Source organism: Lutjanus erythropterus, chromosome 6 (genome assembly GCF_056507025.1).
Source record: "Lutjanus erythropterus isolate fLutEry1 chromosome 6, fLutEry1.hap2, whole genome shotgun sequence".
Classification (NCBI taxonomy): domain Eukaryota; kingdom Metazoa; phylum Chordata; class Actinopteri; order Lutjaniformes; family Lutjanidae; genus Lutjanus; species Lutjanus erythropterus.
Window position 1 is genome coordinate 11,149,953 of NC_139322.1, and position 14,114 is coordinate 11,164,066.

Below are 14,114 nucleotides of genomic sequence, written 5' to 3' on the forward strand. Positions count from 1 at the left end.
TCTTCTTCTTCTTCTTCTTCTTCTTCTTCTTCTTCTTCTTCTTCTTCTTCTTCTTCTTCTTCTTCTTCTTCTTCTTCTTCTTCTTCTTCTTCTTCTTCTTCTTCTTCTTCTTCTTCTTCTTCTTCTTCTTCTTCTTCTTCTTCTTCTTCTTCTTCTTCTTTTTTCACCCGTCAGAACCGTCACATACCGGAAGTTTTCTGTCTCTAGGAGGGTTCGCTTGTAATTGTTACCGGCGAAAGACACCCGCTCTGCGACTTCCCGGTTGCTGCGTGAATCGCCGCCGTCGCTTACGGTAACCGGGCTCAACTATTGACTATTTTAGCATCTAGCTCCGCCTCCGTCTAGCCGGAATGTGCTGGTGTCAAAAACGAGCGCAGTCTTGGCGACTGACAGGAGTGGAATATGACTTAGTATGCCGTGTGGCATAAATAGGTTCTATCACGTACGAGTCGGCCGTCATTTGTTTATATAAAGTTCTACGTAACCTTTGTATTGTAGTGCACTTTCACTTTACTGTCATGTGTCGAGGGTCTTCACGTCGAAACGCACTTCCGCGTTGTGTGTTATCGAGGGTAACTAACTAAATCTGTAGCTCCACAGCCTGCTATCATCGAAAGGATATTATCGAGACTGAGTGGGTTTGGCTTTAGTGTCTGTTGAACCGTATCTAGCCTGGGTCAGTCCCAGGCATGAAGAGGACTGCTAAACTTATGGGTGCAACTTCGAGCTCTGATTCAGTCTCCAAAAGGATCATGTACGCGGTGTCTGCTGAAGGACCGTCCGGCTCGTCCTCACAGCAAAGTGTAAGTGTTTACATGATCGGTCCAAAGTTAAATAAACTACCGACGGAGCTTCACATGACTGCAGCCGGTGGAAATAATTTTGTTTTATTTAAGTAACTGTGGATCACAAGCGGTCGTTATTTCTTGCAACTTTCATTTAAACGCTGGTATATTTAACTGCACCATATGCTAATGTAAGACCGTGCAGTCCAGTGGTTTTAAAAGTCAGGTCCGTGGACTTTAATCACGTTTTTAGGAAGTTGGAAAAGTAAGGGAAGAGATAGGGTTGGCCGATTTGATTGACTGATTTATAGTTGTCCTAGATTGATCATCGATTGACTAAAATGGCTTTATTAATCTACTGCATATTTTACCAGTATTTGGCTGCTGGCTGGTGCTGATTTTGTGAGCTGTACAAACTTAAAAATACATAAAAAAAAAAAAAAAATACTCAGGATTAATTAAGACAAAATCCATGGTCTAATGTGCATCTATCATGTGGGTTCTTGATATGGAAAAGTTTTGGAAGCCTTGGTCTAAATTAAGGCTGGACGGATTATGGATTTTTGGGGCCAATGCCAATAGGGAATTTAAAAAAACATCTATATTGATATATCAGCTGATATTCGTCATCATTCTTCATTCTTCAGAATATATAATACATTATGATACATGATCCCTTTAAAAGTGGTAAGCATGTCTGACAGTTTAACAATAAACATTACATCACAACTTAAAAAGACAACAACACACAAATAGAGCAATATATATATATTATATAATGTCAGGACGATAATATTGTTCAACAGTTTAAGTAAATGGTGACCAATTTTCAAAAGTAAAAAAACAACGAAAAAAAAAACATAAAATGCCTCCATACTGCTCATCTGGCATAATCCAAGTCTTCTAAAGCCCGACATACTGTTCACTTGTGCACACGCACACCGTCACACCACACACAGCCAGTTCAGACGGTGTGCACACGTGAACGAGGACTTTATGTTTTGTTTTGTTTTTAATTGTTGTTCTGGTTATTTTTCTCAGTGTTGAGAAGTTAAGTTATTGATTTCTCTGAACAGTGATTTCTCAAATTCGCAGAAATCTACCAAACTACTAGGATGCAGCAGACCTGCAGAGAGCAGGAGGCAGCTATCATGGAGGGGCCTCGTCCAAAAATAGCTCAATAAAATTTTGATTCAAGGATTATGTTGTCAGTGATGCTAGTAAAATGAAAACAGTGGTATGCAGCTATGCACAAAATCCAGTTTCATCAGTCACTACAAACCCCACAAGGAAAGCTACATCAATGTGATATAACCAGTTAAAATATGCAGACACTTTACCAGCCAACACAGCTGCATGTGCAATTCTTGCAATTACACTTTCCATTGTTGTTCATTTAGGAGGCTTTTTATTGATTGACACAAAATGTCAAATATCAGTAAGATTTATAAAGTTTAAGACTGTTGAGAATAAAACTCTTATACTTAAAGCAAGGAAATGACTTGCTTGATTCTCATCACAATGACTCGGAACATGCTTGAGACTTAAGTTACGACTTGAGACTTGCAGACATGTGATTTACTCCCACCTCTGGCTTCTGGATATTACAGAGTTACAATCTTTATTTGGCTTAATGAGTAAGTGCAGAATCACTTTTGGTTCCTGTGAGGGTATTTTTCTAGAGGAGGGGCAGGAGGAAGACTCACTTTCATTTCAGAGGAGGAAAATACCTCAACAGAAAACAAGAAAACAGAACTGAGCAACAAATTTTGCTCCTAAAATTAAGTGTTTTTTAACAGCTTTTCTTTAATTCTATAACTTTTTCATTTGTTGTGCTGCCTTGAGACAAAATGCTGCTGTAGGTTTATTTAAATGTTGTGATGATGTAATCAGTTGGGGTCACTGGTCCAGAGTCACTGCTTGAAAACTAAACTGATCATCCAGAGTTTGATCCTTTGTGTTTCCTGTCTGTTTACAGTTCTTCCCAGTTCATCAGGACGTCCTGGAGGAGATCTTCCTGAATCTTCCCCCTGATAAGATTGTTAATGTTTGTCGGTTAGTCTGCAGTCAGTGGAGGGAAGTGGCAGACAGTGAATCTCTGTGGAGAGAAAGGTGTCGAAGAGAGGGGTATCGTGTCAGTGATGCTTCCAAAACGCCCAGCGACTGGAGGTTGTTTTACTTCCTGTGCAAGAAGAGAAGAAATCTCATCAAGAATCCAAGAGCGGAGAGTAAGAAGCAACATAACTAATTGTACAAAATATTTTGTGATGTTAAAGCTAATTATTTTCCTACCCTCTTCTTCGCGTTTGTAGATAAAATGAAGAATTGGCAGATTTTGGAGAATGGTGGCGATTACTGGAAAGTAGAGGATGTTATGTCGCCTCATCCAAACGAGACAGTCCAGAAAAACTTTGTAACTTCTTACGGGTGAGTATTCACCAGTAGTGCTCCAGAAAATATACACTACTATTATGTAGCAGCTAAAACATTTTCTGTTTTCTGCAGAATGTGCAAGAAAGCACAGCTGATTGATTTGGAGCGAGAAGGTTACAACCCATCGTTTATGGATCATTTCCAGCCAGACATCAAAATCTCTGATTGGTGAGGAGAATTCACATGAAACACTGACAACTATAAGGCTGGGCTGCACCAACATTAATCTATAAACCTGATTAAATCATGGCTTAACTTTGAATTATTTTGCACCAAACTTCTACACAAGCTTAAAGATTAAATTTAAACCTCATCTTTGCATCTTTTCTGTTGCACCAAAACTTAAAAATGCAGTTTTAAAATGTGGTTCTTTTAGAGTTTATCACAGCTTTTGTGTGCAAATGATGGCCATACCTTCATCAGACAAAATACCAAAAAATAAAAGGTACACCCCACTAATTTTACAGAAAGATTTGTCTTTTGTGTGTCTGGTTAAGCCAAACAAGCACCCATAACAAGTCTTATCTTTACTCTTTTCCAATTTACCTGTGGGAGAGCGAAAAGATAAGGGCTTTTCACAAGAAAGGAGGACGCTTTGATTTAAATGATTTCTGCACAATAAAGGTCAAACTGACCTGTGAGCTGACCTGCACACAGAGGGGAGGAAATACAGATCACTTCAACACAGTGTATAAATAAAATATTGTTAAGTAAACTGGGAATAATAAAATCAGTAAATATGGACTTCCAACCCCACTGACAAAAGTCTTCCCTTTGATAGTTTACATAAATGATTCATTTTTACATATTTTTTATACATCTGCTATAGATAACAATGTAAATTCAAGACCCATGTAAATTCCAATAAATATGACCTTGTACATCTAACTTGACCACATGAAGAGAGGCTCTGTATTTTAACAGAACAATCAAACAATAAGCCTCTCTTGTCCGCCTGTTCTTACTCAAGAAATGGCTCAAAACAATATCAAATCAGCTGCAATTACTGCCATTTCTAGACTAACAAAGCAGACCAAAGTGTGACTAAACCTGCGAGCTCCAAGGAAATGGTACACAGAACAAACATCGGCAGTTAATACATGTTTAATTGGTTAAATTCTTAACACAATAAGTTGATTAATGGCTAATTATTAAAGAGATAATTCACTGACAAATGGAAATTCAGACATTGTTTAGTCACCCACATGCTGATTGAAGGTTTGGTTCAGTTTTTTAGGGTAACTCACTGGTCACATTATTAGGTACACCTTAGTACTGGGTTGGACCCTGTTTTTCCTTCAGAACTGCAGTTGTTCTTCGTGGCATAGATTCGACAGGGTGCTGGAAACATTCCTCAGAGATTTTGGTCCATATTGACATGATAGCATCACACAGTTGCTGCAGATTTGTCGGCTGCTCATCCATGATGCAAATATCCCGTTCGCAAATGTGCTCTACTGGATTGAGATCTGGTGACAGTGAACTCATTGTCGTGTTCAAGAAACCAGTTTGAGATGATTTGAGCTTTGTGACATGTCATGTTAACCTGCTGGAAGTAGTCATCAGAGGATGGGTACACTGTGGTCATAAAGGGATGGACATGGTCAGCAGCAATACCCAGGTAGGCTGTGGTGTTTAAATGATGCTTTCATGTTGTTTACGCCAAATTCTGACCCTGTTATCTGAACGGCGCAGCAGAAATTGAGACTGATCAGACCAGGCAACGTTTTTCCAATTGTCTATTGTCCAAATTTCATGAGCCCGTGCAAATTTAGCCCCAGTCTCCTGTTCTTAGCTTAGCTTAGGATATTGTCTCTTTTTTGGACCAATCTCTGTAAATCCTAGAGATAGTTATGCATGAAAACGGCAGTAGATCAGCAGTTTCTGAAATACTTAGACCAGCCCATCTAGCACCTACAACTACGCCACATTCAAAGTCACTTAAATCACCTTTCTTCCCCATTCTGACGCTCGGATTGAACCTCTACAGGTCGTCTTGACCATGTCTTCATGCCTAAAAGCACTGAGTTGCTGCTGTGTGATTGACTAATTACATATTTGCATTAATGAGCAGTTGCACAGGTGTACTTCATAAAGTATATGTTTCTAATGTTTTAAGTTGTCCCCTTGTGAACAATGCTGAAAAAAAAATGTCCCATAGCTGAACGTAATTGCTGACACCTGATGTGCTCATGCTTCTGTTATATCAGGTACGCACCACGATGGGACTGTGGCAGCGAATACGAGATTCTTGTAGAGCTGCTGAATCAAAGAAAGAGACCGATCGAGACATTTGCCCCAGAGACTATTTACTTTCAGCAGTGGAACGATCAGAAATGGAATCAGGTATGTGCAAAGCATGAGGCCTTCATTCATACTGTATGAAGAGGAGGTTCAAAGCTCAAAGATAACTCTAAGAGTTACTGATATGTATTTTTCAGATGACCCATGTGTTCAAAAACTACGGCCCAGGAGTGAGATACATCCGTTTCACACATGGAGGCAAGGACACGCAGTTCTGGGCGGGATGGTATGGAATACGTGTTACTGACAGCAGCATTGAGATATGCCCAGCAGCAGACACATAACTCTGTAGGATTCATTTATTACCTGCTGCCTGCCTTTAGCCAGAAATTGCAGAATTGCACCAAATCATATTTGCCTTCTATAATCTGTGGTCATTTTACATATTAATGTTTCTAGGTGTATAAAAACATGAATACTTGAAGGAATTGTCAGTGACTATTGATGAAGGAATGATATTCAGAGTAAATGCTAAAAAGATATCCATTTGTACTTGTACTGCAGAAAATGAGAAAATCAAGTAAATATATACTTACAAAAAGTAACTTTCAAACACTCCCAATGCGACACTTTGAGAAGATATATTTATTGAAGCAAAGCACACTTTGGTGCTATAAAAGTCATGAATTCTTTGAAAATCTTAAGAAATGCAACACTGGATTTTGCGAATCTTAAAAAGAACATAAGACAGTTAACAGAAACATAGTTTCTTTAATTTCAATTTAAATATAAATATCTTTCACTGCATCTGGATGAAAATGAAAATGATTAATGGGTAATCGTTCACTTTTTGCAAAGAGCCTCATAAACATATTTTTGCAGTGAGATAATTTGTTTCAGTACCAAAGAGTCATTACAGTCCCTGAGTTTAATTTGCTACTATGAAAACAGCCATACACAATCAGTGTCAGGTTCACTTTATTTTGAAAACGTACACTGCGAATTCAAACTGACGAGTGTTTTTGCTCAGCTGAGAGGGAAATTGTTGGCACAACATGCCATGTACACTATCAGTGCTCGTTAAATGAATTGTGTCGCTCTAATGTTTGTTTAACTTTATTCATTGAAGGTTCGGATAACATGAAGTTATATGAAGTTGTCAGTGACTGCTGTGATTTCATTATCTCTGCCCACAGTAAGGCCAGAATGAATGATACAAAGCTTTGGACAAGAAAAAAAGTTGATCTCTAAGATCACAGATGATTCTGTCTTTAAATGCCGTTTTAACGCTGAAGCACTACTTTGACAAACCATCCTGAATGGAAGTATTCTTTGCACTTCTCTTTAACGTGTTGTGATGCTGAAGGAATCCTTTTTTGTTTCATAATCTGTTTGTGTTTTGTATGTCTCCCTCTTACATCTGTGGAAAACGTATACAATTTATTCAAATTATTAACCTTGATTTATGTAACAAGTCAGACAACATGTAGTATTTGAAGTTAAGTTTATTCATAATACTGGTTTATTGTGATGCAAGATACAGTACAACTTTGTTGTCAATTTGAATAAAAATCAGTCCAAGAAACTTCTCTTAACATTTTCCTTGTTAATTTGACTTCAGTGTCATCTCAGCTTTTCTAAATTTCAGTATCAGTAATGCACACAATGTATTCTATGGAAACAGAGAATTTCTGAGCTTGCAATTCATTTTTTAACACCGTTATCTCAAGATCAAGAGTTAATTATTTTCATTATCTTGAAGATCCAAAGCTTGTTTTTTTGTGATAATGGGTTAATTCATCTTGTTATTGAGGAAACAAAGGGCTTATTTCTCAAGATAATGATCACAAGAAAACAACTTTTGTTTTCTCAATCACAGGATAAGTTTGGAGAATTCAAAAACTGGCTTCTGGTTCACTTGATCACAGCTGATTTCTTCAAGATCACTGTCCTGACTGTTGGAGAGGATTCATAACTGAACAATGAGTCATGGCAAATGTCAAGTTTTGTTTGCTGTAGTTGCATCATTCAAGTTATATAGTAGACTGATATGATAAACTTAAGAGAAAACAACATTTTCTTGTGATAAGTTTCTCACCTCAATTACACAACAAAGCTTGTTTTTAAGATAACAATGATTAACTCGTGATCTTGAGATAATGGCATTAAAAAGATAACTGCTAGCACAGCTGTTCTCAATATCCGTAGTATTCAGTCAATAAGTTATGAGTTATTCTCACTATATGTACAAATTCAAGCCCACCATCCAGGCATGGATATAGTAAAAGACAAATGCAAATAGTGCTAGTTCAGTCACTCAGAAATATTCACAGGGTCTCAAACAATGTAAAGCATTTTGTAAAAACTGTCACAATGTTTTTGCTATCTGATTTAATGATGCAGCAGCATAGCATCAAGTTTACAAAATAGTTCATTAGCCTGGGGTTATAGGGTGAAATGCTCCCAAAAACTTCAGCCATCGCAGCTTTTTATAAGCATTCAGGACATACATCACCTTGTGAACTCACTCTGTTCTGTCACAAAATGTAAATGACTCGCAAATTGTTGTGCTCTAACTCCTTGCATGTACTTACTCAAATTGACAGTGGCTATTTGTGATACATGGCTTCCTGCGGAGTGTTAACATTTCATTTAAAACCCCAAGCTCCAAACATTTCACACTTCTCTGTCAGCTCTACCTGACAGGTGTCAATTTGTCAGGTCATGTTTTGGCAAACTCGAACTACTGTGGAGCATAGCCTAGAAATGTCATATCATGTAAAATATTTCTCGAATCCACCTGGAGGCTATGGTGACATTGAACGTGAAATTATGTAAAAATATTGTGACTTTTATTAACCCTTAGAAAAATGTATCATATGTAAAAAAAAAAAAAAATGTTTGGAAAACAAAATATTAAAGTTTTATGACTTAAGCAGGACTCTTCCACCAGTGATGGAAATGCAGTCTTGTGTGCCAGGTTTGAACATACAGTAGAAATGATAAACTTTAAAGGGAATTACTTGGAGTAAAAGAAACAAAAACAAAAGGAGGACACTAACAGGACATAAATTGAGCATCTCACTAACTCATCATCAGCTTGTTTGTGTTTTGCAGAGCAGTCAACAAAACAGTAGCTCTATTACAATACCACTTCATAGTCTGTTCTTTTAGAATAACACTTCTCTAAACATAATGTGTTCAAACTGAAACGTTATTTAAAAATGTCACCTACGGTTTGCTGATATATTTTACGTAGTCAGGGTCCACATCATGCAAGAAAATTTCAATGGCTGCAAATCATCACAAACAGCATCAAATGTTACTCAATCTTAAATATCAGGTTCAACACATTGAAATGTATTCGGGTTAAGTCAGTCAGAAGGCAAATATTTCATGATACCTCAACTCGTGCTGGAATGTGCTTGTGCAGCAAACCTCTTCAGTACTGTTAACCTAGATTTGGAAAAGTGGTGTGGAGAGGGCGGCGACGAACCTTAGAGCAGAACGCATTTACGTCTTTTCTTAGGTTCAGGAGGCTCCAGGGCAGCCAGTATTGCCTCATCAAACACATTCTTTAATCCTTTCTGTGGAAATAAAATATTAATATTCAAAACAGGGCTGTGTTCCAAATACAAATTAACATCTTCAGGGGACTAATTGCAAAAGAAGGCTGAGTAGAAATGGAGCAGGGCGATCAAAATTTTCCTTTATTCAAATAACATTATACAAGACTCTCCTCATGATCAAGTTGTCTGTGTAAAGACAAAAGCCCATGGAAAATTTTGATGCTGCAGTAGAAAAAAGGTTATCGCTGTCTAAGACAGAATGTAGCATAAATGCTTCATAGGGTACAACTGATGCCGAAGAGCTCAATACTGAGATAATAACAGAATGTCAATTTTAAAAACAAAAACAAACTCAGTCATGTACAGTTACACAGATTTGCACACAAGCAGAAAGAAGAATCAAAGATTGGCACTCTTGTCATATCAGGCAGCATGGATTATTGTGATTAGGCCAAGTTGAAAAGAAAGCACACATGAACAGAAGGAAAAAAGTTAATGGGCACAAAGTTTCTAAGTTTAAAAGAGCATAGTGGTTTTTTTTTTTTAAGTGACAGACATCTCTTTTACAATGAGTAAGCAGCAGACGATCGAGAGGCAAAGCAAGATGCAAGAAGACATCAGAACAAACAGCATTTTCTCTTTCTTTGAGTTTCGGGGGGCTCTAATGCGGCTAAGATAGCCTCATCAAATACGTTCTTCAGTCCCCGCTACAGAAAGAGGAAAAAAGAGGAGAAAGACAGGCACACAACAGAGTTAGATGGAGGTTTTAGCCAAATGCTGCTAGCATAAGACATGGCAAAGTTAATTACACCCTTGTTAGGAAACTGGCATTTAAAATACATGCTTGTCATACCAGCTTTAAGAGTTGTTCAATATAAAGTCTTACCTGTGTTAGGGCTGAGCACTCAACATATTTCACTGCCTTAAGGTCACGGGCGAGTTTTTCTGCTGTCTCAGGGGTGATTGGCTTCTGTTTGTTCTTGGCTAGCTTCTCCACTGTGGAGGGGTCATCACGCAGGTCGATCTGAGTGCCGACCAACAGGAATGGGGTCTTGGGACAGTGGTGGGTTATTTCAGGAACCCACTGGAGGGAAAAAAAAGGAAAAAAAGGTGATTACAGATTTTGGATGGAGGACATTTTACTTTAGTATAACCTTTGTTGTCAATATGTACATGCCTGCGCTTATATGTGTATGTTCTCTCCACATCTCTTTTTCTGTTATTCCCCCTTTTCTCAAACATTTTCTTTCTCCCCTCTCTGTCCTCTCTTCTCCCTCTCTTTCCCTAACTCATGACTCAGCGCTGTTGAATATGGCTGTGATGTTGCTGTTTATGATGCCGTGCCTATGCTGCGAACCACCATGTGATCACTGGTCATGGCCATTATATACAGTTAATCTATTTAAAATAATTTCTACTTGAATCAGTTTTAGTATCTATAAAAATCCACAATATTTTAGGTTATTCTAAACAGTACATTGTTAGTCAATTTATTATTTCCCTTATCAGTGAATCTATACATCTTAACCCCTTGCTGTACTACTTTGCGATCCTTCAAATAATGAATAATGGAGAGCAGAGTACTATTATATGGAGAATGACATGAAGGCAGTTTAATTTCACATAATTGGAAGGAGGGAGTCTGTTATTAGATTAGCAGGTGAGAAGCTCCACTGCCATGAGATAACATTTTGTACTCACCTTTTCTTTAACGTTCTCAAACGAGGAAGGTGAAACGACTGAGAAACAGACTAAGAAGACATCTGTCTGTGGGTAGCTTAGTGGTCGTAACCGGTCATAATCCTCCTGACCTATAGGGAGACCACACTACAAATTAACTTACCATGTAACAGGCTTATAACTGTACTTAATTCGATTAGGAATGCAATTAAATTGAAGGAGTAAAACATAATCTTACCAGCTGTGTCAAATAAGCCAAGGGTGTATGGTTCACCCCCGATCATTACAGTTACTGCATAGTTGTCAAAGACCTGTGATAACAGAATAAATGGCATGTCATAGGATGTTAAGAGTACTTTATAAATTCTTAACCAAAGTGTGACTGTCAGCATTCATCTGACTGTGAAACACACCAAACTTACTTACTGTTGGTACATATTCAGAGGGGAATTTGTTGGTGGTGTATGAGATCAACAGGCAGGTTTTTCCCACCGCTCCATCACCCACCACCACACACTTGATAGTCTGCATCCTTGTGCTTTCTGATTCTGCTGAGAACAGTGAGAACTCATTAGAACATTTAATATTTTGGGCTTGTATCAACATTGGCCCTGAAATAATTCATCATCAGTTCATGCTGCTAATGACAGTCTGGATCACACAAGGGGTTTAAGGCAGTGATACTCAACTTATGGCCCAACAGGGTGCCCATCAACCATTTTCTAATTAACAATGAAAATAAAGCAACACAGTGTTTTTCCCCAGGAAGGAGGGACAGATGAGCCAGTTTTGTTTGATAAATTAGGCTTTTTGTAACCAAGAGAAGGCTGATCTTTGTGTGATGACCTTTCAGGTTCTGCAAAGTGTAGTAGGATCAGACAGTGAGCTATGCAGGGGAGGACAACTATTAGCTGAAGAGGACCAAAATTTACACAGTAATGAGGACAGTTCTGTTCCAATAAATGTATATCTCATAATAAATATGCAGCTCATTCTGTCCCTTGCAGGAGCAGTTTGCACGGCTGCAAGTAATGATTAATTTCATTGCTGATTATGTTCTCAATTAATCAGTTGGTTATTTGGTATATAAAATATCATAAAATGGTACAAAATGTCTACCAGTGTTTCCAAAAGCCCAAGTTTATGCCCTCACATGTCTTGTTTTGACCAGAAACCAGAAAATACTGGCATTCAAGAAGCTGGAATAAGACAATTTAGACTTTTAATTACTCAAACAGATTAATCAATTATTAAAACAGCTGACAATTAACTAAATAGTTGATGAATATTTGATTAACTGATTATTCGGTGCAGCTCTAAGGAGGCGCAAAGGATACACAGAAGTGTGTAAGTAATACTTAAAGGTTTTAACTGTGCTTTTCATTTTGTCCTGAGTAGGAGCAGTCTATGTTCATGGTAAGGCTTAAACTAATGAATACTATCACTGTCCATTCATCTGTTAATTATTTACTTGATTATTTGAGTAGTTGTTTGGTCTATAAAAAAATATAAAATGGTGAAAAATGTTGATCAGTGTTTCACAAAGCCTAAGATGATGTCCTCATGTGTCTTGTTCTGTCCACAGCACAAAGATGTTCATTTTATTGTCACAGAGGACTAAAGAAACCTGAACATATTTACAGTGGTATGGTACAGGTTCCAGCTGTGTTTAATGTTAAATAAACTCTTTTACCAAAGTCTTCCCAACTAAAATGAAGTTGCAATTATTAAATGCAATAAAATATCAGATTTATCTGGCAAGCCTTGCACCAAGTGAAATGCGTAAAGATAGAAAGTCAGTTAAATTGCCAGAATTTCAAAAAATGGCGAGTTAGGGGCCTTTTAATGTTATTCTTTAAATCAGATAAATAACGTTAACATTAAAGATTGTTTATTAGCTGGCCCCTGACCTCCTGTCATTTTGCAAAAGTGGCCCCCGGACAAAACAAAGTCTCTCTGCTCTGAGGGGAAATGTTTCTCCACATTAACTAGTTAACTGTGTCACACCCCATCACAACTGTCTAACAGGCTAACGTTAGCTAAAGGCAACGTTACCGACTTTCTTATTCACTTAACTACCTGGCCAACTTTAGGATTTGTAATTTAGGTAATGGCTCAGTCTTTAAATGTTACGTTATCTACTGAGAGAAACGATAATGAAAGTCAAAATTTGTTTCTGTATCGTTAGCGAGCTAAGCTACCTTAATGCAGTGCTAGCACTCACCAGACAATGCTAGCTAGCTTAGCAACCGGCCGGCTAACGTAAGCTCGTAAACTAACGCTGCTTAAGTTGCTGTGCCTGAGTTCCAGCTAACAAGACGAAGCTCGAAACCAACACCCAAACATGTATTTGTAATATGACTGCACACCGATATGTCAGGAAATGTTTGAGTTACATACCAGAGTCCCTCTGTATCTTCGTAAGCTGTCTGTTTCGCCGGGCGTTGGCACCAGCGATCAGCAACTTGCTACAGTCAGAGAGAAGCTCAAGTCCAGACTTCGACTGTCAAGCTTCACAGAGTAATACCGGATATCACCTTCAAAATAAGATATTTAGCATGTGTTGCAAAACGTGACGCTAAGAAATTGGTACCATAGTAGATATACAGATGTCAGAATTAAATCTACAGTTGTTAGTTTGTGGTATTTTCCCCTGTATGTAGTTTTTGTGTGATTCCTTCACAGTTGTTACCTATATGTGCTTTTATTTTGAAGGACGCCTCTCTCTGGTAATGGTGGCTGTCTTGACATGGGTTCGTGCCAGAGGTTCCTGCAGCAGAAGTGGTGACATCACCCCCTAACACCTTGCATCCTCACCTGAATCAAAGCTCTACCTCTTCCACAGTACACCTGCAGGTAGAAGGCCAATATGTAGGCTGTTTTATTCTAACGTTATGGTTGATAAATTTAGAGACTGATAGATTTAGAGTAAATTTAGAGTAAGTTTAGAGTAAAGATCGATAAGAGAAATTAAGTGATTTGGGTATCAGATGTGTATTAAAAGCTGATCTGGTCTTATGAGGCTAATACATACAGAAAAATATTAAAACCCATAGAATACACTGCAACAGACCTTTTTTTACAGCAGCCATATTGATATGAAATAGCAGGGTAAACACAGGTGTTATTATGCTAATTGAGGTCCCATTCCATTTAGTGTAGCAGAGCCTCTCCTGTGAAAGAAACAAAGACATAATATTTCATGTTCAAGCTGATTAACTTTACACTCATTCTGTATTTGATGCCTGCAATGCATTCCCAAAAAAGCTGACAGAGGCATGTTTACCACTGTGATACATCACCTACAACACTGAGTAAGCATTTGGGAACTGAGGACACTAATTGTTGAAGTTTTTTAGATGCAGCAACAAACTCTGGCTACTGACAATGGTTTTCCAAAGTG

General features: G+C 38.0%; 2 protein-coding genes across 6 annotated transcripts; one reads left to right on the forward strand and one right to left on the reverse strand.

The window, feature by feature from the left end:
* The first annotated feature begins 451 nt into the window (after positions 1-451).
* LOC146324914 (F-box only protein 6-like) lies at positions 452-5,937 on the forward strand. 2 transcript variants are annotated; one of them, XM_084720557.1, is made up of 6 exons: positions 452-803; positions 2,764-3,013; positions 3,098-3,212; positions 3,291-3,386; positions 5,429-5,564; positions 5,660-5,937. In XM_084720557.1, exons 1-6 carry the CDS (start codon positions 690-692, stop codon positions 5,804-5,806), a joined length of 858 nt encoding a protein of 285 aa, XP_084576683.1. In that variant the 5' UTR covers positions 452-689; the 3' UTR covers positions 5,807-5,937. The 2 variants fall into 2 exon arrangements, with proteins under 2 accessions (XP_084576683.1, XP_084576684.1); XM_084720558.1 differs by having other exon boundaries at positions 452-572.
* Positions 4,718-13,255, reverse strand: LOC146324915 (cell division control protein 42 homolog). Of its 4 annotated transcripts, XM_084720563.1 has the most exons (7): positions 13,112-13,255; positions 11,138-11,259; positions 10,950-11,022; positions 10,733-10,842; positions 9,918-10,115; positions 8,959-9,049; positions 4,718-4,796 (listed from the first exon to the last, which is right to left on the reverse strand). In XM_084720563.1, exons 2-6 carry the CDS (start codon positions 11,240-11,242, stop codon positions 8,960-8,962), a joined length of 576 nt encoding a protein of 191 aa, XP_084576689.1. In that variant the 5' UTR covers positions 11,243-11,259; positions 13,112-13,255; the 3' UTR covers positions 4,718-4,796; position 8,959. The 4 variants fall into 4 exon arrangements, with proteins under 4 accessions (XP_084576689.1, XP_084576687.1, XP_084576690.1 ...); XM_084720561.1 differs by lacking the exon at positions 4,718-4,796 and having other exon boundaries at positions 6,950-9,049; XM_084720564.1 differs by lacking the exon at positions 4,718-4,796 and having other exon boundaries at positions 6,950-9,049; positions 11,138-11,262; positions 13,112-13,209.
* Positions 13,256-14,114: the final 859 nt, after the last annotated feature.

Bases quoted from the DNA above. Each gene is read 5' to 3' on its own strand.
- LOC146324914 (XM_084720557.1), top strand. From the start codon at position 690: ATGAAGAGGACTGCTAAACTTATGGGTGCAACTTCGAGCTCTGATTCA. The intron at 804-2,763 runs GTAAGTGTTTAC...GTCTGTTTACAG, and splicing joins GCTCGTCCTCACAGCAAAGT to TTCTTCCCAGTTCATCAGGA. The intron at 3,213-3,290 runs GTGAGTATTCAC...TGTTTTCTGCAG, and splicing joins AACTTTGTAACTTCTTACGG to AATGTGCAAGAAAGCACAGC.
- LOC146324915 (XM_084720563.1), bottom strand. From the start codon at position 11,242: ATGCAGACTATCAAGTGTGTGGTGGTGGGTGATGGAGCGGTGGGAAAA. The intron at 10,843-10,949 runs GTAAGATTATGT...GTCTCCCTATAG, and splicing joins TGGCTTATTTGACACAGCTG to GTCAGGAGGATTATGACCGG. The intron at 10,116-10,732 runs GTGAGTACAAAA...TTTTCCCTCCAG, and splicing joins TTGAGAACGTTAAAGAAAAG to TGGGTTCCTGAAATAACCCA.